Here is a 24,247-nt window from a genome sequence, read left to right as displayed (position 1 = left end):
CCCCCAATCTCTCTCCCTCTGCCTACTCACAGGTTTTGAAGTCTTCTTTCCTCCACATTTCTCTTGAGAGGTGGAGGAGGAAGATGAGGTTCAGGCCAGCTCAGACTCCCCTGGGATCCCAGCAGGATGCCTATCATGAACCTCCCACATTCTAGGAAGCTCCTACGACCTCCACATTTGGGGGAGTTTTCATTTCAGCTGTGCTTCAAATTGCTGGCTGGAGATGGCCTGTTGGAACGTGGCTAAAAGCAAGTAGCAATCCTTCGGGCAGCCTGGCCCTTCTCGACTGTCAGACATCTTCAGGGATATTCTAGGAAACGTTGTTTGTTCTAGAGAAGGGAGGGAAACAATCCAATTGTCCAATAATGCTTGAATGGAAAATAAATGATGCTATACGCATGTGATGAAATAATACCAAACGGTCAAAAATCAAAGACCTAGATCTATATGGATTCACGTGGATAAATCTTGAAAACATAATATTGATTGGAAGAAAATAAGAGAAGATAAAGAAGGTTAGATTGTGATAACAGGTATGTAAGTATTTAAATATTTAAATCAATTCAACATATTGCTTTTATATAGAGAGATGCAAGAAAATAAACTTTATCTAAAGAACACATTATTTACATTTAATATGCTCATTTATCTAGGAGACCCAAAAGAACCCACAGATAAACTAGCAGGAACGAAGAAGACGGTTCAACAAAGCACACACATACAAGATCAATACAGTTTAAAAATCAATCAGGCTCCTCTACACTGGCGATAACAAATTAGAAACTGTAAAAGAAAATAAGAAAAAAAGAAGATCTAAAAATAGTCACAAGAGCCATATAAATTAAATTTAGAGCTAAGCATACGTAAAAGTAAATATAACTAACAAACTGAGTACGACCACTAAAAACTCCACCCAACCCAAGGATTAGAAAACGACTGTTCTCACTTTATGAGAAGAGACCCTCTTCTTAAGTAGCAGATCAGTACGTGAGAGTGAATCAAAGAAACACAGCATTTGAAAAGTCAGCTAGGCCAAGCCTCTTGCTCGCACATACAGAAGCTGAAGCCCAGACAGGTTGAGTAACTTGGTAAAGGGCCCAATGTCCTGACTCAAGGACTAGCATTTTTCACTCATTCGTAAGACACAATCAAATCCAGTACCTTGGAAAGAGATGGGAAAAAAATGAAGAAATCAATTATATTGTTACTCCTCTTTAAGTACAGAAATAACCGTGACAAAATTACAGGGATTGAGGGAAAACTGAAGTGCAGAGTTTAAAATGTCAATAATCCACAGGGAAACTGGAGACCATTTAAAATATTCATATTAAATCTCTATATAAAAGACATTAAAAGATCTCCAATCAAAATGTTCATTTTATAATAGATACGGTATGATACAATTTATAATGGATATGGTATGAACCTTTCCCTTTCACGGGAAAGGTTCGGCTGGGAAAAAGGAATTGTTCTTGAAAACGGGGCCTGTGCTATTGCAGAGACTGTGCTGAACCTAGGTCCACAGAATGCTCTGATGTCATCATTGAGGTCACAGAATCCTGCTGTGCGCCTGGCAACCTTGGAAACTTAACAGCCCTGGTGAGCACTAGGCAGCACTGCTGGTTCACTAAGTGGTACAAGTTTTTCAGCCATTTAGGAGACTTGACTATTTTTATTTGTATTGAATCATTTCAACGGATTGCCCAAGAGCCAACAAGGGCCAACCTGTAGGGGAGAGGAGGAGTTGGACGTCTCTTGAGGCATCTTCTAAGGGAGACTTCTAGTTGGTACGATGGAACGGCAACAAAAGAGGAAACGCCTGGAAAATGAAGAGTCCCAGGAACCTGCCCAGAAGGGAGGAGGTATGTGGGGGGCAACTTGTCTGGGGCACAGGGGTTTCTGCCAAACTGAACCTTCTCTAGGAAGAGGGGGACTGAGAACGTGTCACCTGTGAAGCAGGGAGCGAGAGACCTTGTCTCACTGATGCTGCCGTAGCCATCCGGAGGCTCCCTGTGGTGTGAGACGGCACAGAACGGCCAGATGCCCCTGGGAGATGGGAGGTCAGCTCCGCTGGTCTGAGGACTCTCTCCTGGGGCTGCCGGGCCTGGAGCTTTGTCGGACTCACAGCAGGCTGCATCCTGCTTGCACAGACCTAGAGGTGCAGCTTTTCTCAGTCCCCGATTTCTCTCTTATTCTCTTGGATCTTTCCCTGGGGTCATGAGGTGGGGGATGTGAAGGATGCAAGGATGCTGAGAGAGACCCATGAGTTGCTTGGCCTCTTTTACCAACTGGAAAGAGAAGCCCCATGAGCTGAAGGCCCTGTTGAAAAATATCTTGACAAGTGGAATGCACTTCGAAAGACGATTGTTTGCCTAGGGATGGTGTCATATTGAAAGCAAGGAGGTTTTATTCCTTCAACAGGAAGAATCTCCCAAAGGAGACCGAGGGAAGGGAAGGGAAGGGCTTTCCAGAGACTGAGACCGCGTGGGCGAGGGTGAGAAATGTCCTCAGGGTCCTGCGGGGAGCTCTGAGAGCCACGGGCCACGTGGTGCCTGCGTGCATTAAATGTAGGCGAGTACCTTGCCCTGGGAGGGGGTGGTCACCCCAGAGCTCCAGCTAGAGGTCTCTGCCCCAGATTAGAGCCCAGTAGCTCCTACCAGGCCCAGGGCCCTGGAGACTGTAGGATGGGCCCTGGGAATGGAGCTCTAGACAGCAGGCAGATTTTCAGGCAGTGGCTGGGACAGGCTAGGGAAGGCAATGACTGCCCCTGACCATTCAGAATATTTTTCTCTATGTTCCTGTGGGGGGGTGGGTGGGGGGGGGGGCGGAGGGGGTAGTGCTGAGAAGAGCAGGATGAATGGGGGTAGAGTGCTTATCAGATATAAACTCTGCGTGGTACAGTTCTTGACACCCTGCCTGGACCTGGCTGACACTCGGTGTATGTAAGAGTGTATAGAGAACTCTTGGTAGGGGTGTTTTATGAGACAGTAACTCATACACCCATGGACACTCTGATACAGCAAAAGTATCACACACCCCACATATAACTTCCGTATTAAACCACACACAGCACATGGAGGTATATACACGCATCCCTCCTGTACTACGTTCTCATACAACCCGCCTGTATCACAATCCTCTCCTCCAACACCAAACGCTGGAGATGAGATATGTATATAGACACACACACTATATATATAGGACACACACACACACACACACACTATATATATATGTATCTCCTCAACTCTCGCACAAACACAGCTAACTTCAGCCATCGCTAAATACCTCTATAAGAACCAGTCACGTGTCATACACACCACACTTGTAACACATTCTTGAGTAATGCCAGACCCGCTTTGTACAAACCACAGTAAACCACAGTCTCACTAACCCATGTCAGGGTTGCCAGATAAAATATGGGCTATCCAGTTCAATTTGAATTCCAGATAAACAACGATAAACAACAAGTAATTTCCAGTATCAGTATGTCCCAAATATTGTACGGGCCATACTTACACTAAAAGTAAGCCCATATTTTATTGGACACCCTGCATGGGATATTAACTGGTTACTTGGTTTTATGGGTGTGTATGACACGTGATGGTTCTTCGCTAAGTCTGGCAACCCTTATATACTTGCCACCAGCTCAGGTACATATATATATAGTGTGTTGTGTGTGTGTGTGTCTTCCCCTACTAGAATGCGCAGCGTTACCAGAGACTACAACAATGGAAGAGTGCCGGATACACAGAAGTAGCTGCTTACTGAATCTTGGTGAATCAATGAATGAACACACACCATAAATACAAGCCACACCATGTAATGAGGAAAAGTTACATGTCCCAGAATTCCCGACTTGTGAACAGAAACCATGCACACAAAGGCCACAGACACAGATAAGACACATCTCCACCGTGCTCCCCATGCCAACCCCACACTTACCACAGACTTAACTGATACACATCACTCACTCTTCCCACATACTCACAGTCACCACCGAGGCCTACATTACCAACAAGACAGTGACAGAGTAAGTACTGATTTGAATTAAATACTGGAGTATCCACTGGGAACCCCGTCTCAACTGTGTGTATTCACTGCACCTGACACGTGCCAGACACTCGGTAAATATTTGTGGACAGAGAGGACTGATGAACCCACCCTGAGCCTTTCATTCCTCCCTCAGCAATCTCCAAGTCACAAGAGGATCCCCCTCAGCTTGGATCCACTGTGGTGGCCCAAGGCTGCAGCCCAGGGGCAGGGGAGGTCTCCTCTGCCTCTACATACTTCTCCTGTGCTTCTTCTCCGCGCAAGCTCATCTACGCTGGTAAGGGCGCGGGGCTCCTCAGGTGAGGGGGTGTTTGGCTGTGAGGCAGGAGGCACACAGATCCCAGGGAGGCTGAGAGGAAACCCAGGGTCATCAGAGGTGATGAGGGCTCTGTGGAGGAGCCTGGGCAGGATGGCTGAGCTGTTACGAGGGCGTGGATCCCAGCTGAGTCTGGGGCGGGGGTGTGTGAATCCTGGTACTACCATGGTGGGGAAGTCAAGGAGCAGGGGCCGGAAAGGTCTGGGCTTGAGGTGGAGGGAAGAGGGACCAGATTAAGCATCTTCAGAGGAAAATGTAGGCTTTGTCTTTGCCTTGGCTTCCAGAGAAGGACAGAGTTCTACATCATAGATCTCCAGCCTGAGAGCAGCACCATCCAGCTCAGGTCCACACAGCTCACACATACATCCGCCCTCCAGGCACATACCTTCTCAGTGCACACAGAAACCCCAAGCACCACAGCCCCATTCCACAAGTAATGCACCACCGATATTCCCAAACTCACACTCCTCGTCGTACACGCATCCACCCGCATCTCTCAGTTACCACAGCCCTCACCACCATACTGCACACCCCTGTATACAGACACCGCTCCAGTAACCCCCCACACGCACATGAAAAGCCCACAGATGACACCAGATACACCGCTCCGTCCTACGGCCAACAGACACCAAGCTCACGACATAGCTACGTCATGCAAATGTCCCTCTCTCGTCTACCACACCTGCTCCCTCAGCTTCTGGCACGGCCCATGCATGTTATGATGTTTTTAATTTCCTTTTTCAGGAATCCGGAGATCACATCGAGAAACTGCCCAGCCTAAAGCACCCCTAGCCCAGGTTCAGGAAACAGGGGAGACTGCTCCCCCATCACACTGTGTCTCCTCCTCACCCTCTTCACCCTGTAAGAACGATCTGCACCCAGACAAAGAGGAAAGGGGCATGAAAATATACTACATGCAGGTACAAGTGAACAAGGGTGTAGCTGTCTCCTGGAAGACAAAGAAACCCTTGGAGTTGCCTGAAAAGCAGCTGACGATAGAAGAAGTGACCCTTCCTGAGGATGCGTGCACAGTAGGCACTTACCCCTCTGATGTGTCCACCGAAAGCCTCCTGTCTGACAGTGAGCCCACTGGGGAGGAGAAAGAGTATGAGGAAAGGGCAGAGCCAGGCAGCCCATCAGGGCCACCTGCCGTCCAGGAGACACCCAGGGCCAAGACACCGGACTGGATGGTGACCATGGAGACCGGCTTCAGGTGCATGGCCTGCTGCCGGGTCTTGCCCACCTTGGAGATCCTCCAGCAGCACGTGAAGTTCGGCATCCTGGAGGGCTTCAGCTGCCGTGTCTTTCATCTCAACATCGCCCAGTGGATGGGCAATGTGGAATTCGAGAGCACCCCTGAGGAGGAGGGCAATGTGGAATCCGAGACCACCTCTGAGGACGAGGAGGACGAGCAGGACGAGCAGGACGACGAGGACGAGGAAGAGAAGCTAGAAGGCCCCAGCCCGAAGAGACCCCGGAGGCAGGGTCTTTTCTCTCTTTTGAGTTCCACACAGCAACTGAGATTCATGGGACAGAAGATCCTGGAGACGGTGTGGCCTTGGAAGAGGTAAGGCTTGAGGCTGGCACTCTTCTGAGCCTATGTCACGAGGGCCCAGAGGAGTCTAAGGGAAGGGGCCGCACACATGTGCTGGTTTACCTAATGGCTCTGCAGTTGCATCAACTTGGGACACACCCAGCACTTCCAAAGGAATTGAGCTCTGTTGACTTCGACAAGAAGGTGGAGCCTTTTCCTAGGAATTTTCTCAGGGTCTGCACGATGGGCCTCAACTCTTAGAGGACGTACCACCAGCAGCTCCTTGTCGGCAGAGAGAGCCAGGAGTGGTCTGAAGAGAGGACAGGGGCCCTTGCAGGACCGGAACTTTGAGGTCTGAGAGCCTTGGGCCTGAGCTGAGATCTCACCTGGACCACTGTACCTAGCCTTCTGTGACAAAGGGGAATATGAAAGAGAGTCACGTGGAAATGAGGTTCCCCGAGACATGGAAGTGTTCCAGAACCTTCGTTGCGTGGTAGTTGATCTGGAGCCAAGCTCACTGTGGTATGTGTGGCTCTGAGCATTAAGGCAACGCTGGAGGGTAACCCTGACCAGCAGAGCTTGGAGTGCTTCTTGTCTCTTCCTGTTCTACCTCATTTGTTTTATCCCTTCCAGGGAGAAGAAAGGACCCTCGGGATAGTAGCAGACAGAACGCCGTGGTCTGAAGGAGGATGAAGGGACCGGCACTCAGTCTAACATCATATGACAATATGAACATCCTATGCAATAAAGGGCATTTTCCAAACCTTTCCTGGAGGTTTTAGTTAATTACATTTTTCTATCTAATCTGTCATCTACATCTGTATCTTTCAAGGTTTGTGAACAAGCTTTCACATAAGCACTAGAGACGTCCGCCAGCATTTTCTAGAAGAGGCCTGCAAATTGCTGGGGACTCCTCACAAATAGGGAATGGCCACAACCCCTGCCACACAGACTATGCCCGTGGCCCTCCTGACCTACTCCCACTCTCTCTCTGAATTTCCCGAGGTCTGAGATGAGGGTGCTGGCTGGAGGCAATGATCGCGTGCAGGCTGAATCTTCCCCAGATTCTGATTCTCTTCCTGGGCCTATCGTCCTCAAGCACAGTCTCCATGTCCCTGGCCACACTGATCTCTCTCCTTCAGTCCTTCCCTCCCTCCCTCTCCTGCCTCCCAGTGCAAAGAATACTTTGTTACATTTGAGACGAGATTTATTTTTTGTGCACAGAATTCTCACCTGTTCTACTGTGGCCTCTGTTTTGAACATTCCAAAGCTGAGGATTTTCTTTTCTTCTCCCTCATTTCTGCTGAGTCTTTACCTTCCTAATGCAGTGAACTCAGAGTGCCTAGCTGACTGGAGGGGGAAAAAAATCCAGGGAGCAAAGAGAAATAATAAAAAAAGTGTCAGTTAATTTTTCATAGTGTTATCCAACTATGTATTTTTAAACTTTTGGAAGAATATTAGGAATATTCTCTTTATAAAAAACTGAATTATTGGGCTTCCCTGCTGGCGCGGTGGTTATGAATATGCCTGCGAATGCAGGGGACATGGGTTCGAGCCCTGTTCTGGGAAGATCCCACGTGCCACGGAGTAACTAAGCCCGTGCGCCACAACTACTGAGCCTGCGCTCTAGAGCCCGTGTGTCACAACTACTGAGCCCACGTGCCACAACTACGGAAGCCTGCATGCCTAGGGCCCGTGCTCCGCAAACAAGAGAAGCCACTGCAATGAGAAGCCCGTGCACCACAGCCAAGAGTAGCCCCCGCTCACTGCAACTAGAAAACGCCCGCTAGCAGCAACAAAGACCCAATGCAGCCCAAAATAAATTAACTAATTTTTAAAAATTGAATTATTTTCAAGGGGACAATGTATAAAAGTACAATAAAAGTCCCCCTTCATAACCCCCCAAGCCCACTCTCAAGATGTAATAGATATGGTGTGATACAATTTATAGTCGTAGTACTACTCCTCCTCCTCCCACCACAGCCGAAATCCTCTGAGCCCGGTGCAGCAGCTTCCTTTCACAATGCTAGGACCGGCCACAAAACAGATGATAATCCCTTTGCACATTTCAAGGAGCAGCACCAAGGGAACAGTACCTGGGAAATGCCACTGACAGCTCAGAGTATCCATGGCATTTCTAGGGCCTCGGCACTGCTCTTGCTCTGGGAATGAAGGTCCAAAAAGCACGTCAGAGAGTGTTCGTAATTGTAAACAAGCTCCACCTCTGAAACACAATCTACATAGAACCACATATACAAGCCTGCACAATGGATGAAGCCAACGTCTCCTCCACGATTGCCCCTCTGACAACTTCATTGTCTCCTCAACCATAAAAGGTGAACTTCAAACTCACGACCTTGCCTTGTCACCAGAAACATCCAAGCTTGGATCAGTCTTTCTAAGACCAGATATTTGCTCTGTGAGCTACTACAGACTTGTCCCATACACAGAAGTAGAACAGGATTATTTCTATCTACCCGGGGACCTGGAGTCTTTCACATTGCTCCTGTTAAAACTCTCAGAACACCAAAACTTTACCTACAAAGGGTTCAAGCTATGACACTCCCAATTTTCACAAACCTCCTTATCTCTTGTGAGTCACATGCAGCCAATTCCAGGAAGTGGAAACATGGTTGTGAGGATGAAACTGACTTTGGGGCTCCCCTTGGATATGGTCTTCCAGACTTACCAAAAGGCCATTAAGAGGACGGTTTACCCCACCTCAGGGAAACCCGAGGCAGTACTTGCAGTCAAGGGCTGGCCATGGCTTCTGAGCTACCTCCAAAAAGAATTTCATACTGTACCTGGATCTGCTGAAGCCATTCCTGACTGTCCGAGAGCCAGCATGTACCGCTCCTCAACTGCCTCCATTGTGGATCATCAGTAGGGCTGTCAGATTTACTAAATAAAAATGCAGGATACCCAGTTAAACTTGAACTTCACATGAATAGTAAGTCATTATTTTTAGTATAAGTAGATCCTATGTACTATTTGGGGCATACTTATCTTCAAAATGTACTCGTTGTTTTTCTGACATTCATATTTAACTAAACAGCCTATATTTTATCTGTCAACCCTACTCATCAGAAATGATGGAGGCTTATAGAGATCCAGGAGATGCCTCAGCGCCTCCTCAGCTTTTATTTCTACATCCTGGACAGCGAGCACGAACTTTCCACCCCCAGTCATTAGCCATAATGGAGGATATTCTCTGTTTTAGAGCTTTTTCTACGTGTCATTGTTATTATCTTCCTTGTTTTAAAGAGATGTTTATTTTTTCCCAAATTTAATAGCTCATCCAAAAGTATTTCAAAGTTCATTAGACAAGGGAAAAACAACATGGTTCTGAAAAGTGAAGGAAACCTCCTGGTGCTTAGTAAAGAAGTAGTAGGGAGATTGAAAAAGCCAAACTTAATAAGCAAATCTCTCCAAGGGTATTTTCAGAGCTTGATACCCTCCCACACCCTGAAAATATCATTACATCAAGAATGTAGAACGGCTAACCAAATGTAAGGCTCCCATATGATCCTATCAAACTGAGGATGCTTCTTTACTAAGCAGTGAACACACTTGCTGCCCCAGGGACCTTGGCAGTTGCAACGTAGGGCTCTTCCCTTTGGGATGGAAACAGCAAGTTCTCCTGTGGTCTACATGCTGGCCCCAAAACTACTACACTCCCAATACTTGTCAACTTGAACTATTTTTCTACATATCTCCATTTTTCTGTTACTATCTGGACTACATCCTAGACTTGACATTACATAAATTGCATTCAAGAAGCTCTTTTTAAAAGTTGCTAGGAAACCTTAAATCTAGAGCTTGCAGTCCCTGGCTTACTTTCATCCAGGTGCATAAGGGTTTTCAAAAGTAGTCAGGTTAGTTACCCCGTATCACAGCCCCACGCTTGTGTCAGAGATATAAAAATGGAACATGATATTTAAGGTTTTACTTGCCAAATCATCAAGCCTCCCAGACAGAGGCAATAGAGCAAAATGATTACAGAGGCATGGATTTTGATTTGCTCCAGTGTCTTGGGCAAGTCACTTGGCCTCTGTATTTATTTGTACTTATCTGCACTTATCTGTCACTTGGGGGTTATAATTGTACCTGGTCCATGGGTACCTTGTACAAAAGATCTGTAAAGTAGTTACAAGAAACCGACACAGAGTAAGCACTCCACAGACATTGGCTATTAGCTATTGGACATATTTCTCCATGAAACAGATTACTTTATCAGTGGATGACTCGGTGGGAGACAGTGAATCACAGTATCACAGCATGTTGAAAGTGACCTAGTTCACACTCTTATGTGAGAAAAAGAAAAGTGTGCATGTGTAGAAAGTGTCTGAAAGGTTACGTAACAGATAGTTAATCATGTTAACTTGGAGGATTAGAATAAATCAGGAAAGGAGGATAGAAAAACTTGAGTGTCATTCAATTTCTACATCATTTGTGTTTCTACACTGAGACTCTGAATACACTGGAAGTGCAATTTTTTTGAATGTGGCGGGATAAAGGTTTTCAAGTGTTCCTGATACATCCGTATTATTACTTCAGAATTGCTGGCATTTCTTGCCCTCTTCGGATCTACACCCATTTGAGTCAGGGGGCCATTCTGGACGGAGGAGATACTAGAGCAGAAGTGAAGTGAGAGAAAAGGAGAGAAAAGATTTTCTCTCTTCTCTTCAAAGAGGAAAGGTCTTTGGAATGGGAGCAACTCACAACCAAACTTTGGGGAAAGGATGTGATGGAAAACGAGACAAACGTCCTACCCCTGTGATGAGAAGGATTCCCTGGGCTGGATGGAGGGAGGTCACAGGTGGCTGGACAAGGAAACCAACTAGGGAGAAACACACACAAGTGCAGAGCAAACACCCTGAGGCCACTCAGCCTGACTCCATGCAAACATGTGTCCAGCAGCCAGCCCTCCACCTGTGGCTCCCCAGCAAGACAGGTACCTCGGGGGTGCCAACTCATTCTGAGTCCATTACGCGTGGCCATTCATAAACCGCTCTCTAACGTGTGAGGAATAAACTCTCAATGTTTATGAGGAAATTGGGGAAGGAGATTGAAAGGTTACTTAAACGGAAAAAAAAGAAGTTCAGGAAGGCAGGATGGTAGAGAGACAAGAAAAAGACCTTAAAAGATAGAAGGGATTTGCCAAAGAAGAGAAAGAAAAAGAAATGATTCCGAATGGGTTAACCTGCAGCTAGGAAGTTAAGGAAGATTACTGATGTGTGAAGACTATGGAATAAAGTGAATAAAATTTATCAGAAGTTGCTGAGACTATGGTAAGAAGCATGATTATCAAATTATGAATTGGCGGCAATGGCATTCTAGGGGGACACTAGGAAGGGGAAGCAAATGTTCACGAGATGACAGTGGCAGGTGGAAAGTTGTTTCAGGGGAAGATCAGTCTTGCAGAGTGTGTATCAGACGAGGGCAAGTGTGAGCAAGCAAGGAAATACTAAGTGTATACGGTTCCTTCACTGAGTGCACCCAGCCCCGTGGTCAGCCTTGAGAACAAGCAGGACTTCAGGTACTGGAGCTACATTTCATTCATCAAGCCTTGAGAAGACACCCTTAACTCAGGTCTTCTCTTCAAACGCCATCTTTCCTTCTTGACCTTCATTTGGCCTCTTCCCTTACCCTCAAGCTGTGGACTGAGGCCACAGAGCAAGATGGGTCACTAGTGTCCTCCATCCCCTGGCGACTGTGGTTCACATCAGTGGAGCACCAAAGGCAATAACCAAGTAACAGACACAAGAGTGTATGAAGAAGAAGAGATTCTGATAAGGCTTTCTGTGACAGTGTGGGCCGAGTCGGCTCTATATGGCTGGTATCACCTGAATGACGAGCAGCCTTAGGGGAGAAGTGCTCAGAAGGCAGAGCCTGGCTCTCTAGAGGCTCTGCGTCCTCACAGCCCACTCCAAGACCTCAGTTGCAGCTTCGGCCCCCAATCTCTCTCCCTCTGCCTACTCACAGGTTTTGAAGTCTTCTTTCCTCCACATTTCTCTTGAGAGGTGGAGGAGGAAGATGAGGTTCAGGCCAGCTCAGACTCCCCTGGGATCCCAGCAGGATGCCTATCATGAACCTCCCACATTCTAGGAAGCTCCTACGACCTCCACATTTGGGGGAGTTTTCATTTCAGCTGTGCTTCAAATTGCTGGCTGGAGATGGCCTGTTGGAACGTGGCTAAAAGCAAGTAGCAATCCTTCGGGCAGCCTGGCCCTTCTCGACTGTCAGACATCTTCAGGGATATTCTAGGAAACGTTGTTTGTTCTAGAGAAGGGAGGGAAACAATCCAATTGTCCAATAATGCTTGAATGGAAAATAAATGATGCTATACGCATGTGATGAAATAATACCAAACGGTCAAAAATCAAAGACCTAGATCTATATGGATTCACGTGGATAAATCTTGAAAACATAATATTGATTGGAAGAAAATAAGAGAAGATAAAGAAGGTTAGATTGTGATAACAGGTATGTAAGTATTTAAATATTTAAATCAATTCAACATATTGCTTTTATATAGAGAGATGCAAGAAAATAAACTTTATCTAAAGAACACATTATTTACATTTAATATGCTCATTTATCTAGGAGACCCAAAAGAACCCACAGATAAACTAGCAGGAACGAAGAAGACGGTTCAACAAAGCACACACATACAAGATCAATACAGTTTAAAAATCAATCAGGCTCCTCTACACTGGCGATAACAAATTAGAAACTGTAAAAGAAAATAAGAAAAAAAGAAGATCTAAAAATAGTCACAAGAGCCATATAAATTAAATTTAGAGCTAAGCATACGTAAAAGTAAATATAACTAACAAACTGAGTACGACCACTAAAAACTCCACCCAACCCAAGGATTAGAAAACGACTGTTCTCACTTTATGAGAAGAGACCCTCTTCTTAAGTAGCAGATCAGTACGTGAGAGTGAATCAAAGAAACACAGCATTTGAAAAGTCAGCTAGGCCAAGCCTCTTGCTCGCACATACAGAAGCTGAAGCCCAGACAGGTTGAGTAACTTGGTAAAGGGCCCAATGTCCTGACTCAAGGACTAGCATTTTTCACTCATTCGTAAGACACAATCAAATCCAGTACCTTGGAAAGAGATGGGAAAAAAATGAAGAAATCAATTATATTGTTACTCCTCTTTAAGTACAGAAATAACCGTGACAAAATTACAGGGATTGAGGGAAAACTGAAGTGCAGAGTTTAAAATGTCAATAATCCACAGGGAAACTGGAGACCATTTAAAATATTCATATTAAATCTCTATATAAAAGACATTAAAAGATCTCCAATCAAAATGTTCATTTTATAATAGATACGGTATGATACAATTTATAATGGATATGGTATGAACCTTTCCCTTTCACGGGAAAGGTTCGGCTGGGAAAAAGGAATTGTTCTTGAAAACGGGGCCTGTGCTATTGCAGAGACTGTGCTGAACCTAGGTCCACAGAATGCTCTGATGTCATCATTGAGGTCACAGAATCCTGCTGTGCGCCTGGCAACCTTGGAAACTTAACAGCCCTGGTGAGCACTAGGCAGCACTGCTGGTTCACTAAGTGGTACAAGTTTTTCAGCCATTTAGGAGACTTGACTATTTTTATTTGTATTGAATCATTTCAACGGATTGCCCAAGAGCCAACAAGGGCCAACCTGTAGGGGAGAGGAGGAGTTGGACGTCTCTTGAGGCATCTTCTAAGGGAGACTTCTAGTTGGTACGATGGAACGGCAACAAAAGAGGAAACGCCTGGAAAATGAAGAGTCCCAGGAACCTGCCCAGAAGGGAGGAGGTATGTGGGGGGCAACTTGTCTGGGGCACAGGGGTTTCTGCCAAACTGAACCTTCTCTAGGAAGAGGGGGACTGAGAACGTGTCACCTGTGAAGCAGGGAGCGAGAGACCTTGTCTCACTGATGCTGCCGTAGCCATCCGGAGGCTCCCTGTGGTGTGAGACGGCACAGAACGGCCAGATGCCCCTGGGAGATGGGAGGTCAGCTCCGCTGGTCTGAGGACTCTCTCCTGGGGCTGCCGGGCCTGGAGCTTTGTCGGACTCACAGCAGGCTGCATCCTGCTTGCACAGACCTAGAGGTGCAGCTTTTCTCAGTCCCCGATTTCTCTCTTATTCTCTTGGATCTTTCCCTGGGGTCATGAGGTGGGGGATGTGAAGGATGCAAGGATGCTGAGAGAGACCCATGAGTTGCTTGGCCTCTTTTACCAACTGGAAAGAGAAGCCCCATGAGCTGAAGGCCCTGTTGAAAAATATCTTGACAAGTGGAATGCACTTCGAAAGACGATTGTTTGCCTAGGGATGGTGTCATATTGAAAGCAAGGAGGTTTTATTCCTTCAACAGGAAGAATCTCCCAAAGGAGACCGAGGGAAGGGAAGGGAAGGGCTTTCCAGAGACTGAGACCGCGTGGGCGAGGGTGAGAAATGTCCTCAGGGTCCTGCGGGGAGCTCTGAGAGCCACGGGCCACGTGGTGCCTGCGTGCATTAAATGTAGGCGAGTACCTTGCCCTGGGAGGGGGTGGTCACCCCAGAGCTCCAGCTAGAGGTCTCTGCCCCAGATTAGAGCCCAGTAGCTCCTACCAGGCCCAGGGCCCTGGAGACTGTAGGATGGGCCCTGGGAATGGAGCTCTAGACAGCAGGCAGATTTTCAGGCAGTGGCTGGGACAGGCTAGGGAAGGCAATGACTGCCCCTGACCATTCAGAATATTTTTCTCTATGTTCCTGTGGGGGGGTGGGTGGGGGGGGGGCGGAGGGGGTAGTGCTGAGAAGAGCAGGATGAATGGGGGTAGAGTGCTTATCAGATATAAACTCTGCGTGGTACAGTTCTTGACACCCTGCCTGGACCTGGCTGACACTCGGTGTATGTAAGAGTGTATAGAGAACTCTTGGTAGGGGTGTTTTATGAGACAGTAACTCATACACCCATGGACACTCTGATACAGCAAAAGTATCACACACCCCACATATAACTTCCGTATTAAACCACACACAGCACATGGAGGTATATACACGCATCCCTCCTGTACTACGTTCTCATACAACCCGCCTGTATCACAATCCTCTCCTCCAACACCAAACGCTGGAGATGAGATATGTATATAGACACACACACTATATATATAGGACACACACACACACACACACACTATATATATATGTATCTCCTCAACTCTCGCACAAACACAGCTAACTTCAGCCATCGCTAAATACCTCTATAAGAACCAGTCACGTGTCATACACACCACACTTGTAACACATTCTTGAGTAATGCCAGACCCGCTTTGTACAAACCACAGTAAACCACAGTCTCACTAACCCATGTCAGGGTTGCCAGATAAAATATGGGCTATCCAGTTCAATTTGAATTCCAGATAAACAACAAGTAATTTTTCAGTATCAGTATGTCCCAAATATTGTACGGGCCATACTTACACTAAAAGTAAGACCAAATACTGCATGGGAATACTTACACTGGAAAATTATTCTGGGTTTATCTGAAACTGAAATTTAACTGGGTGCCCTGTATTTTTCTTCGCTAAGTCTGGCAACCCTTATATACTTGCCACCAGCTCAGGTATTATATATTTATTGTAGTTTTGTTTAGTGTGTGTCTTCCCCTACTAGAATGCGCAGCGTTACCAGAGACTACAACAATGGAAGAGTGCCGGATACACAGAAGTAGCTGCTTACTGAATCTTGGTGAATCAATGAATGAACACACACCATAAATACAAGCCACACCATGTAATGAGGAAAAGTTACATGTCCCAGAATTCCCGACTTGTGAACAGAAACCATGCACACAAAGGCCACAGACACAGATAAGACACATCTCCACCGTGCTCCCCATGCCAACCCCACACTTACCACAGACTTAACTGATACACATCACTCACTCTTCCCACATACTCACAGTCACCACCGAGGCCTACATTACCAACAAGACAGTGACAGAGTAAGTACTGATTTGAATTAAATACTGGAGTATCCACTGGGAACCCCGTCTCAACTGTGTGTATTCACTGCACCTGACACGTGCCAGACACTCGGTAAATATTTGTGGACAGAGAGGACTGATGAACCCACCCTGAGCCTTTCATTCCTCCCTCAGCAATCTCCAAGTCACAAGAGGATCCCCCTCAGCTTGGATCCACTGTGGTGGCCCAAGGCTGCAGCCCAGGGGCAGGGGAGGTCTCCTCTGCCTCTACATACTTCTCCTGTGCTTCTTCTCCGCGCAAGCTCATCTACGCTGGTAAGGGCGCGGGGCTCCTCAGGTGAGGGGGTGTTTGGCTGTGAGGCAGGAGGCACACAGATCCCAGGGAGGCTGAGAGGAAACCCAGGGTCATCAGAGGTGATGAGGGCTCTGTGGAGGAGCCTGGGCAGGATGGCTGAGCTGTTACGAGGGCGTGGATCCCAGCTGAGTCTGGGGCGGGGGTGTGTGAATCCTGGTACTACCATGGTGGGGAAGTCAAGGAGCAGGGGCCGGAAAGGTCTGGGCTTGAGGTGGAGGGAAGAGGGACCAGATTAAGCATCTTCAGAGGAAAATGTAGGCTTTGTCTTTGCCTTGGCTTCCAGAGAAGGACAGAGTTCTACATCATAGATCTCCAGCCTGAGAGCAGCACCATCCAGCTCAGGTCCACACAGCTCACACATACATCCGCCCTCCAGGCACATACCTTCTCAGTGCACACAGAAACCCCAAGCACCACAGCCCCATTCCACAAGTAATGCACCACCGATATTCCCAAACTCACACTCCTCGTCGTACACGCATCCACCCGCATCTCTCAGTTACCACAGCCCTCACCACCATACTGCACACCCCTGTATACAGACACCGCTCCAGTAACCCCCCACACGCACATGAAAAGCCCACAGATGACACCAGATACACCGCTCCGTCCTACGGCCAACAGACACCAAGCTCACGACATAGCTACGTCATGCAAATGTCCCTCTCTCGTCTACCACACCTGCTCCCTCAGCTTCTGGCACGGCCCATGCATGTTATGATGTTTTTAATTTCCTTTTTCAGGAATCCGGAGATCACATCGAGAAACTGCCCAGCCTAAAGCACCCCTAGCCCAGGTTCAGGAAACAGGGGAGACTGCTCCCCCATCACACTGTGTCTCCTCCTCACCCTCTTCACCCTGTAAGAACGATCTGCACCCAGACAAAGAGGAAAGGGGCATGAAAATATACTACATGCAGGTACAAGTGAACAAGGGTGTAGCTGTCTCCTGGAAGACAAAGAAACCCTTGGAGTTGCCTGAAAAGCAGCTGACGATAGAAGAAGTGACCCTTCCTGAGGATGCGTGCACAGTAGGCACTTACCCCTCTGATGTGTCCACCGAAAGCCTCCTGTCTGACAGTGAGCCCACTGGGGAGGAGAAAGAGTATGAGGAAAGGGCAGAGCCAGGCAGCCCATCAGGGCCACCTGCCGTCCAGGAGACACCCAGGGCCAAGACACCGGACTGGATGGTGACCATGGAGACCGGCTTCAGGTGCATGGCCTGCTGCCGGGTCTTGCCCACCTTGGAGATCCTCCAGCAGCACGTGAAGTTCGGCATCCTGGAGGGCTTCAGCTGCCGTGTCTTTCATCTCAACATCGCCCAGTGGATGGGCAATGTGGAATTCGAGAGCACCCCTGAGGAGGAGGGCAATGTGGAATCCGAGACCACCTCTGAGGACGAGGAGGACGAGCAGGACGAGCAGGACGACGAGGACGAGGAAGAGAAGCTAGAAGGCCCCAGCCCGAAGAGACCCCGGAGGCAGGGTCTTTTCTCTCTTTTGAGTTCCACACAGCAACTGAGATTCATGGGACAGAAGATCCTGGAGACGGTGTGGCCTTGGAAGAGGTAAGGCTTGAGGCTGGCACTCTTCTGAGCCTATGTCACGAGGGCCCAGAGGAGTCTAAGGGAAGGGGCCGCACACATGTGCTGGTTTACCTAATGGCTCTGCAGTTGCATCAACTTGGGACACACCCAGCACTTCCAAAGGAATTGAGCTCTGTTGACTTCGACAAGAAGGTGGAGCCTTTTCCTAGGAATTTTCTCAGGGTCTGCACGATGGGCCTCAACTCTTAGAGGACGTACCACCAGCAGCTCCTTGTCGGCAGAGAGAGCCAGGAGTGGTCTGAAGAGAGGACAGGGGCCCTTGCAGGACCGGAACTTTGAGGTCTGAGAGCCTTGGGCCTGAGCTGAGATCTCACCTGGACCACTGTACCTAGCCTTCTGTGACAAAGGGGAATATGAAAGAGAGTCACGTGGAAATGAGGTTCCCCGAGACATGGAAGTGTTCCAGAACCTTCGTTGCGTGGTAGTTGATCTGGAGCCAAGCTCACTGTGGTATGTGTGGCTCTGAGCATTAAGGCAACGCTGGAGGGTAACCCTGACCAGCAGAGCTTGGAGTGCTTCTTGTCTCTTCCTGTTCTACCTCATTTGTTTTATCCCTTCCAGGGAGAAGAAAGGACCCTCGGGATAGTAGCAGACAGAACGCCGTGGTCTGAAGGAGGATGAAGGGACCGGCACTCAGTCTAACATCATATGACAATATGAACATCCTATGCAATAAAGGGCATTTTCCAAACCTTTCCTGGAGGTTTTAGTTAATTACATTTTTCTATCTAATCTGTCATCTACATCTGTATCTTTCAAGGTTTGTGAACAAGCTTTCACATAAGCACTAGAGACGTCCGCCAGCATTTTCTAGAAGAGGCCTGCAAATTGCTGGGGACTCCTCACAAATAGGGAATGGCCACAACCCCTGCCACACAGACTATGCCCGTGGCCCTCCTGACCTACTCCCACTCTCTCTCTGAATTTCCCGAGGTCTGAGATGAGGGTGCTGGCTGGAGGCAATGATCGCGTGCAGGCTGAATCTTCCCCAGATTCTGATTCTCTTCCTGGGCCTATCGTCCTCAAGCACAGTCTCCATGTCCCTGGCCACACTGATCTCTCTCCTTCAGTCCTTCCCTCCCTCCCTCTCCTGCCTCCCAGTGCAAAGAATACTTTGTTACATTTGAGACGAGATTTATTTTTTGTGCACAGAATTCTCACCTGTTCTACTGTGGCCTCTGTTTTGAACATTCCAAAGCTGAGGATTTTCTTTTCTTCTCCCTCATTTCTGCTGAGTCTTTACCTTCCTAATGCAGTGAACTCAGAGTGCCTAGCTGACTGGAGGGGGAAAAAAATCCAGGGAGCAAAGAGAAATAATAAAAAAAGTGTCAGTTAATTTTTCATAGTGTTATCCAACTATGTATTTTTAAACTTTTGGAAGAATATTAGGAATATTCTCTTTATAAAAAACTGAATTATTGGGCTTCCCTGCTGGCGCGGTGGTTATGAATATGCCTGCGAATGCAGGGGACATGGGTTCGAGCCCTGTTCTGGGAAGATCCCACGTGCCACGGAGTAACTAAGCCCGTGCGCCACAACTACTGAGCCTGCGCTCTAGAGCCCGTGTGTCACAACTACTGAGCCCACGTGCCACAACTACGGAAGCCTGCATGCCTAGGGCCCGTGCTCCGCAAACAAGAGAAGCCACTGCAATGAGAAGCCCGTGCACCACAGCCAAGAGTAGCCCCCGCTCACTGCAACTAGAAAACGCCCGCTAGCAGCAACAAAGACCCAATGCAGCCCAAAATAAATTAACTAATTTTTAAAAATTGAATTATTTTCAAGGGGACAATGTATAAAAGTACAATAAAAGTCCCCCTTCATAACCCCCCAAGCCCACTCTCAAGATGTAATAGATATGGTGTGATACAATTTATAGTCGTAGTACTACTCCTCCTCCTCCCACCACAGCCGAAATCCTCTGAGCCCGGTGCAGCAGCTTCCTTTCACAATGCTAGGACCGGCCACAAAACAGATGATAATCCCTTTGCACATTTCAAGGAGCAGCACCAAGGGAACAGTACCTGGGAAATGCCACTGACAGCTCAGAGTATCCATGGCATTTCTAGGGCCTCGGCACTGCTCTTGCTCTGGGAATGAAGGTCCAAAAAGCACGTCAGAGAGTGTTCGTAATTGTAAACAAGCTCCACCTCTGAAACACAATCTACATAGAACCACATATACAAGCCTGCACAATGGATGAAGCCAACGTCTCCTCCACGATTGCCCCTCTGACAACTTCATTGTCTCCTCAACCATAAAAGGTGAACTTCAAACTCACGACCTTGCCTTGTCACCAGAAACATCCAAGCTTGGATCAGTCTTTCTAAGACCAGATATTTGCTCTGTGAGCTACTACAGACTTGTCCCATACACAGAAGTAGAACAGGATTATTTCTATCTACCCGGGGACCTGGAGTCTTTCACATTGCTCCTGTTAAAACTCTCAGAACACCAAAACTTTACCTACAAAGGGTTCAAGCTATGACACTCCGAATTTTCACAAACCTCCTTATCTCTTGTGAGTCACATGCAGCCAATTCCAGGAAGTGGAAACATGGTTGTGAGGATGAAACTGACTTTGGGGCTCCCCTTGGATATGGTCTTCCAGACTTACCAAAAGGCCATTAAGAGGACGGTTTACCCCACCTCAGGGAAACCCGAGGCAGTACTTGCAGTCAAGGGCTGGCCATGGCTTCTGAGCTACCTCCAAAAAGAATTTCATACTGTACCTGGATCTGCTGAAGCCATTCCTGACTGTCCGAGAGCCAGCATGTACCGCTCCTCAACTGCCTCCATTGTGGATCATCAGTAGGGCTGTCAGATTTACTAAATAAAAATGCAGGATACCCAGTTAAACTTGAACTTCACATGAATAGTAAGTCATTATTTTTAGTATAAGTAGATCCTATGTACTATTTGGGGCATACTTATCTTCAAAATGTACTCGTTGTTTTTCTGACATTCATATTTAACTAAACAGCCTATATTTTATCTGTCAACCCTACTCATCAGAAATGATGGAGGCTTATAGAGATCCAGGAGATGCCTCAGCGCCTCCTCAGCTTTTATTTCTACATCCTGGACAGCGAGCACGAACTTTCCACCCCCAGTCATTAGCCATAATGGAGGATATTCTCTGTTTTAGAGCTTTTTCTACGTGTCATTGTTATTATCTTCCTTGTTTTAAAGAGATGTTTATTTTTTCCCAAATTTAATAGCTCATCCAAAAGTATTTCAAAGTTCATTAGACAAGGGAAAAACAACATGGTTCTGAAAAGTGAAGGAAACCTCCTGGTGCTTAGTAAAGAAGTAGTAGGGAGATTGAAAAAGCCAAACTTAATAAGCAAATCTCTCCAAGGGTATTTTCAGAGCTTGATACCCTCCCACACCCTGAAAATATCATTACATCAAGAATGTAGAACGGCTAACCAAATGTAAGGCTCCCATATGATCCTATCAAACTGAGGATGCTTCTTTACTAAGCAGTGAACACACTTGCTGCCCCAGGGACCTTGGCAGTTGCAACGTAGGGCTCTTCCCTTTGGGATGGAAACAGCAAGTTCTCCTGTGGTCTACATGCTGGCCCCAAAACTACTACACTCCCAATACTTGTCAACTTGAACTATTTTTCTACATATCTCCATTTTTCTGTTACTATCTGGACTACATCCTAGACTTGACATTACATAAATTGCATTCAAGAAGCTCTTTTTAAAAGTTGCTAGGAAACCTTAAATCTAGAGCTTGCAGTCCCTGGCTTACTTTCATCCAGGTGCATAAGGGTTTTCAAAAGTAGTCAGGTTAGTTACCCCGTATCACAGCCCCACGCTTGTGTCAGAGATATAAAAATGGAACATGATATTTAAGGTTTTACTTGCCAAATCATCAAGCCTCCCAGACAGAGGCAATAGAGCAAAATGATTACAGAGGCATGGATTTTGATTTGCTCCAGTGTCTTGGGCAAGTCACTTGGCCTCTGTATTTATTTGTACTTATCTGCACTTATCTGTCACTTGGGGGTTATAATTGTACCTGGTCCATGGGTACCTTGTACAAAAGATCTGTAAAGTAGTTACAAGAAACCGACACAGAGTAAGCACTCCACAGACATTGGCTATTAGCTATTGGACATATTTCTCCATGAAACAGATTACTTTATCAGTGGATGACTCGGTGGGAGACAGTGAATCACAGTATCACAGCATGTTGAAAGTGACCTAGTTCACACTCTTATGTGAGAAAAAGAAAAGTGTGCATGTGTAGAAAGTGTCTGAAAGGTTACGTAACAGATAGTTAATCATGTTAACTTGGAGGATTAGAATAAATCAGGAAAGGAGGATAGAAAAACTTGAGTGTCATTCAATTTCTACATCATTTGTGTTTCTACACTGAGACTCTGAATACACTGGAAGTGCAATTTTTTTGAATGTGGCGGGATAAAGGTTTTCAAGTGTTCCTGATACATCCGTATTATTACTTCAGAATTGCTGGCATTTCTTGCCCTCTTCGGATCTACACCCATTTGAGTCAGGGGGCCATTCTGGACGGAGGAGATACTAGAGCAGAAGTGAAGTGAGAGAAAAGGAGAGAAAAGATTTTCTCTCTTCTCTTCAAAGAGGAAAGGTCTTTGGAATGGGAGCAACTCACAACCAAACTTTGGGGAAAGGATGTGATGGAAAACGAGACAAACGTCCTACCCCTGTGATGAGAAGGATTCCCTGGGCTGGATGGAGGGAGGTCACAGGTGGCTGGACAAGGAAACCAACTAGGGAGAAACACACACAAGTGCAGAGCAAACACCCTGAGGCCACTCAGCCTGACTCCATGCAAACATGTGTCCAGCAGCCAGCCCTCCACCTGTGGCTCCCCAGCAAGACAGGTACCTCGGGGGTGCCAACTCATTCTGAGTCCATTACGCGTGGCCATTCATAAACCGCTCTCTAACGTGTGAGGAATAAACTCTCAATGTTTATGAGGAAATTGGGGAAGGAGATTGAAAGGTTACTTAAACGGAAAAAAAAGAAGTTCAGGAAGGCAGGATGGTAGAGAGACAAGAAAAAGACCTTAAAAGATAGAAGGGATTTGCCAAAGAAGAGAAAGAAAAAGAAATGATTCCGAATGGGTTAACCTGCAGCTAGGAAGTTAAGGAAGATTACTGATGTGTGAAGACTATGGAATAAAGTGAATAAAATTTATCAGAAGTTGCTGAGACTATGGTAAGAAGCATGATTATCAAATTATGAATTGGCGGCAATGGCATTCTAGGGGGACACTAGGAAGGGGAAGCAAATGTTCACGAGATGACAGTGGCAGGTGGAAAGTTGTTTCAGGGGAAGATCAGTCTTGCAGAGTGTGTATCAGACGAGGGCAAGTGTGAGCAAGCAAGGAAATACTAAGTGTATACGGTTCCTTCACTGAGTGCACCCAGCCCCGTGGTCAGCCTTGAGAACAAGCAGGACTTCAGGTACTGGAGCTACATTTCATTCATCAAGCCTTGAGAAGACACCCTTAACTCAGGTCTTCTCTTCAAACGCCATCTTTCCTTCTTGACCTTCATTTGGCCTCTTCCCTTACCCTCAAGCTGTGGACTGAGGCCACAGAGCAAGATGGGTCACTAGTGTCCTCCATCCCCTGGCGACTGTGGTTCACATCAGTGGAGCACCAAAGGCAATAACCAAGTAACAGACACAAGAGTGTATGAAGAAGAAGAGATTCTGATAAGGCTTTCTGTGACAGTGTGGGCCGAGTCGGCTCTATATGGCTGGTATCACCTGAATGACGAGCAGCCTTAGGGGAGAAGTGCTCAGAAGGCAGAGCCTGGCTCTCTAGAGGCTCTGCGTCCTCACAGCCCACTCCAAGACCTCAGTTGCAGCTTCGGCCCCCAATCTCTCTCCCTCTGCCTACTCACAGGTTTTGAAGTCTTCTTTCCTCCACATTTCTCTTGAGAGGTGGAGGAGGAAGATGAGGTTCAGGCCAGCTCAGACTCCCCTGGGATCCCAGCAGGATGCCTATCATGAACCTCCCACATTCTAGGAAGCTCCTACGACCTCCACATTTGGGGGAGTTTTCATTTCAGCTGTGCTTCAAATTGCTGGCTGGAGATGGCCTGTTGGAACGTGGCTAAAAGCAAGTAGCAATCCTTCGGGCAGCCTGGCCCTTCTCGACTGTCAGACATCTTCAGGGATATTCTAGGAAACGTTGTTTGTTCTAGAGAAGGGAGGGAAACAATCCAATTGTCCAATAATGCTTGAATGGAAAATAAATGATGCTATACGCATGTGATGAAATAATACCAAACGGTCAAAAATCAAAGACCTAGATCTATATGGATTCACGTGGATAAATCTTGAAAACATAATATTGATTGGAAGAAAATAAGAGAAGATAAAGAAGGTTAGATTGTGATAACAGGTA

General features: G+C 46.9%; 3 protein-coding genes across 15 annotated transcripts in view; 2 read left to right on the top strand and 1 right to left on the bottom strand.

The window, feature by feature from the left end:
• LOC308610856 (zinc finger protein 112-like) overlaps positions 1-24,247 on the bottom strand; it is a 101,259-nt gene that overhangs the window by 17,217 nt on the left and 59,795 nt on the right. For 5 of the 13 annotated variants that reach the window (XR_014014669.1, XR_014014670.1, XR_014014672.1 and 2 more), the window contains exons 7-11: positions 23,742-24,040; positions 20,563-20,659; positions 11,887-12,185; positions 8,708-8,804; positions 31-329 (exon numbers count right to left, since the gene is read on the bottom strand). Coding sequence is in view for 1 of the 13 variants with exons in the window: in XM_081259846.1 (XP_081115972.1) it covers positions 24,011-24,040 (30 nt within the window). In the remaining 12 variants the exon portion in view is untranslated. Of the gene's footprint in view, positions 1-30; positions 330-7,191; positions 7,254-7,999; positions 8,066-8,707; positions 8,805-11,886; positions 12,186-19,046; positions 19,109-19,854; positions 19,921-20,562; positions 20,660-22,732; positions 24,041-24,247 lie in introns of those variants that run through there. The other 8 variants (XR_014014675.1, XR_014014677.1, XR_014014676.1 and 5 more) reach the window with 8 other exon arrangements.
• On the top strand, positions 3,687-7,128 carry LOC308610855 (protein FAM170A-like). Its single transcript, XM_081259844.1, has one exon. The coding sequence runs from the start codon at positions 5,269-5,271 to the stop codon at positions 5,938-5,940; it is 672 nt and encodes a 223-aa protein (XP_081115970.1). The 5' UTR covers positions 3,687-5,268; the 3' UTR covers positions 5,941-7,128.
• On the top strand, positions 14,973-18,983 carry LOC308610852 (protein FAM170A-like). Its single transcript, XM_081259842.1, has one exon. The coding sequence runs from the start codon at positions 17,124-17,126 to the stop codon at positions 17,793-17,795; it is 672 nt and encodes a 223-aa protein (XP_081115968.1). The 5' UTR covers positions 14,973-17,123; the 3' UTR covers positions 17,796-18,983.

The sequence above is a fragment of the Mesoplodon bidens genome (genome assembly GCF_964165515.1).
Source record: "Mesoplodon bidens genome assembly, contig: HAP1_SCAFFOLD_557, whole genome shotgun sequence".
Taxonomy (NCBI): Eukaryota; Metazoa; Chordata; class Mammalia; order Artiodactyla; family Ziphiidae; genus Mesoplodon; species Mesoplodon bidens.
The sequence above is the reverse complement of the archived record's forward strand: the minus strand, read 5'-3'. Positions and strand labels throughout refer to the sequence as shown.

What these genes read in the sequence shown, in the direction of transcription:
- LOC308610852 (XM_081259842.1), top strand. Translation starts at nt 17,124, where the DNA reads ATGAAAATATACTACATGCAGGTACAAGTGAACAAGGGTGTAGCTGTC.
- LOC308610855 (XM_081259844.1), top strand. Translation starts at nt 5,269, where the DNA reads ATGAAAATATACTACATGCAGGTACAAGTGAACAAGGGTGTAGCTGTC.